This window comes from Aplysia californica, unplaced genomic scaffold (assembly GCF_000002075.1).
Source record: "Aplysia californica isolate F4 #8 unplaced genomic scaffold, AplCal3.0 scaffold00530, whole genome shotgun sequence".
In the NCBI taxonomy this organism is placed as follows: Eukaryota; Metazoa; Mollusca; class Gastropoda; order Aplysiida; family Aplysiidae; genus Aplysia; species Aplysia californica.
Genome location: NW_004797800.1, coordinates 188,621 through 191,590, shown reverse-complemented (window position 1 = coordinate 191,590; position 2,970 = coordinate 188,621). Strand labels below are relative to the sequence as shown.

Genomic DNA, 2,970 nt, shown 5'->3' with positions numbered 1-2,970 from the left:
GCTGTTGTTGTTACTTCTGCTGCTGCTGTTATCGATCAAGCAACAGCTGAGCTGGCTCTCACCCTTCTGTCCAACGCTATGTAGTGATAAGTGCAGGTTTGCTTCATTGTTGTAAAGTTCCATAGTGTGTTGTCTATGTTAGGACTCGGAGGGAGAAGCGCAGATCTGATATCATTTACGGCTGTGAAGTGGAACAGGTGATGATTCACAGTGTCATGTGTGTGTAAGAGCTCATAAAAATGGAAAATAATCTTCTTCTTGACAAGTGCTAATGATGTATAACGTAAAAATCTCCGTTAGAATCGCTTGGCAGAAAGGAGATAATTGCAAATTAAGGAACATACAATATTTTAAAGATCGTTACTAAAAAGGGGGAAAGGAGCATTTTTAAAATCGATTATAATCAAGATGAAAAATAGATTTAAACAAAGATCAGAAGCAGCAGAGTATTCATTTGGAAGTGTCAGTCTGTAAAAGTTAGTTTGATTCTCATGTTCCTAATCAGATCTGAGTAAATGTAATGACAACGTAGCCACAACTAAGATATGAAATAATGTCACCACCAACACCATGACTTTCATCCGTATTGAGCATGTCAGCGAAAGGAATTAAAAAACAAATACAAAAGCATTAAAAAACAAAGCAGCAGTAACAACAATATCGACAAAGGTATCAAAAGTAATAACTAGAAAAACAAACGAACAAACCACACTTCTTTTTTTTTCGTGCGCATCATACTTGAAGTCCAGTATCTATCGTAACCTGGGCCGTTCTGCTCAGTTCTTCTGTCGATCAGCACAGCCTCTCCTGTATTGTCAAGAGGGTTGGCCATGTTTCCTGTCTCAGGACACTGTGTGTCCTGCACTGCTGAAAGATATGTTACAAATCATGCAATTCAGGCGGGTGGTTGGAGCTCCTTCTTTTGAACTGTCCTTCTCTTGTTTTTGTTTGTCTGTCTTATTTTCAGTGGCGTCTGTAGCCTTGTCGTTAGGCTATCGTGAGGTTGCGGATTCGGAGGTTCGAACCTTAGCTGGGTCCGACGTTGTGTCTTTGGGAAAGGGACGTTCCACGAAATTCCCAGTTGGCTAAGTCCTTTCGGAGTTGGACGTTATCGCAGGTCCCGGCTCTTAATTAGCCTAACAGTGTTGATAGAGGCGTTAAACCCATACCATTGCACCATTTGTGTCTTTTTTTTTCACAGCATTACAAGCCCATTATTTTGTCGATATGCTTCTCTTTACAGAAACAAAGCAAACAAACACACTTCAGCACACAATAATATCACGCTGTTTCTCCCTCTCTCTTCCTCCCAGATCCCTCAGATCAGCTACGCTTCTACCAGTGCCGATCTCAGCGACAAGACGAGGTTCGAATACTTCTCCAGAGTCGTCCCCCCTGACAACTACCAGGCCCAAGCTATGGCGGACACTGCCCGGGCCCTGGGCTGGACATACGTCAATACCCTGGCCGACTCAGGAACCTACGGGGAGAAGGGCATCCAGGCGTTTGTGGAGGCCACCAAAAATTCCGGTGAGTTTCCGGTTACTTCCGGTTCGCTTACTTCTAATTAGTTGTAATTGTTAAGAATTTTGACCCTTTTTGTTTTAATAGAGCCTAGAGAGGTTGTACGGTGCTTGCAACAGTATAAGGTCATATCAGAGCCAATTTGCCCCCTTTTATCGACACAATTCACATCATTATTTTTGTCAAATGGACGATAAACTCACGCAGATAGCAGACTATGAAATAAGCAAGACAGTGTTGCTACTGATGCTGTTGTTCTTGTTGTTATTATTGTTATCGTCGTCGGTTATGTCTGTCAATGGCTGAAACATTTCCTCGCCGTTGTCGTCCTTTTAGAAATATCGAACACAATAATTTGTCTAAATTGATAAGATGGTATATTATAATCTTTCTTAATGAATGAATAAGAAAGTCACAAAATATAAACGAAAACTGAAATGAAAATTTCGTATAGAAAACGCTGTAAAAGAAACGTAAAGGTAAGCCTTCGAGGTACCTTATTGAACAGATGGAGATTTTGTGTCGAACGAAACTTAAAGACTTACTATAGTATATATTATGTGCACAGGCTTTGCCCGAAGAAGGAAAGACCACGCCCATAAAATTTCGTCATCTCAAGCGACGAAAAAGATTTGCAGATTTCCTTTCTAAACCAATTAAAATCGCATCTTTTGAGGACCTGAATTCTTTCGAAAATAAAAAGAAAGAGATAGAATACCCCACCATGGGTGGTTGGCGGGTGCTCTGGTGTAGTTTGCTTCTTCTTTCCTATGAAGCATCTATCGTCTTTATCTCCACTCTTTCTTTTTTGTGTTTGTTACTCCCTTGTAACACCTCTAATCTTAGGCATTTATATGACCTTATTGTGTTGCAAGTGCTGTAAAACTCTTACGAAGAAAAAAACCGCATACCCCACCGCCCCCTGCCTTTCCAATGGCCCCACAAACCCTACAAACGCGCAAATAAAATCAACAATACAAAAAGAAAATGAATAAACATATTCCAGATGACATTCAATCGAAGAAGCTAGCTAGAAATTTCTTCGCCCATAAGTCGCCTTAAGTCGCCTAGCGGGCGGTCAAGGCGGCATAATTACGGGATTAATTATTTAAGCGGTGTGGCGATGACGCAAAGGTTACACTCCAGACCCGACACCGTCCAGTCTACCTGGACCATCGTGGTCAATGATTTATCACTGTGGTGTGAGAGAGCTGGCTTGTTGTTTTTCCTTCTGCTGCCCTCGGTCAGGGACTAATTTGATGTTCGGTGGTTATGAACATGTTTGTTTCTTACACGATGTTCCCAATTAAATTGTTCCCCTTGTCGTTGTATATCGATCATAGTGCTTTAATTGTGGCGTATGCTTGTTATAATTGGAAGTTTCTTTTCTTTTTTCCGTTTTGGCTTTTGGGTTTTTCTTTGTTTCGATTTGCAGTATTGAATATA

At 41.0% G+C, this 2,970-nt stretch overlaps 1 protein-coding gene across 1 annotated transcript in view; it reads left to right on the top strand.

The window, feature by feature from the left end:
* LOC101857135 (metabotropic glutamate receptor 8) overlaps positions 1 to 2,970 on the top strand; it is a 57,972-nt gene that overhangs the window by 2,481 nt on the left and 52,521 nt on the right. The window contains exon 3 of the mRNA XM_035971889.1: positions 1,018 to 1,530. Coding sequence (XP_035827782.1) covers positions 1,018 to 1,530 — 513 coding nt within the window. The remainder of the gene's footprint in view (positions 1 to 1,017; positions 1,531 to 2,970) is intronic.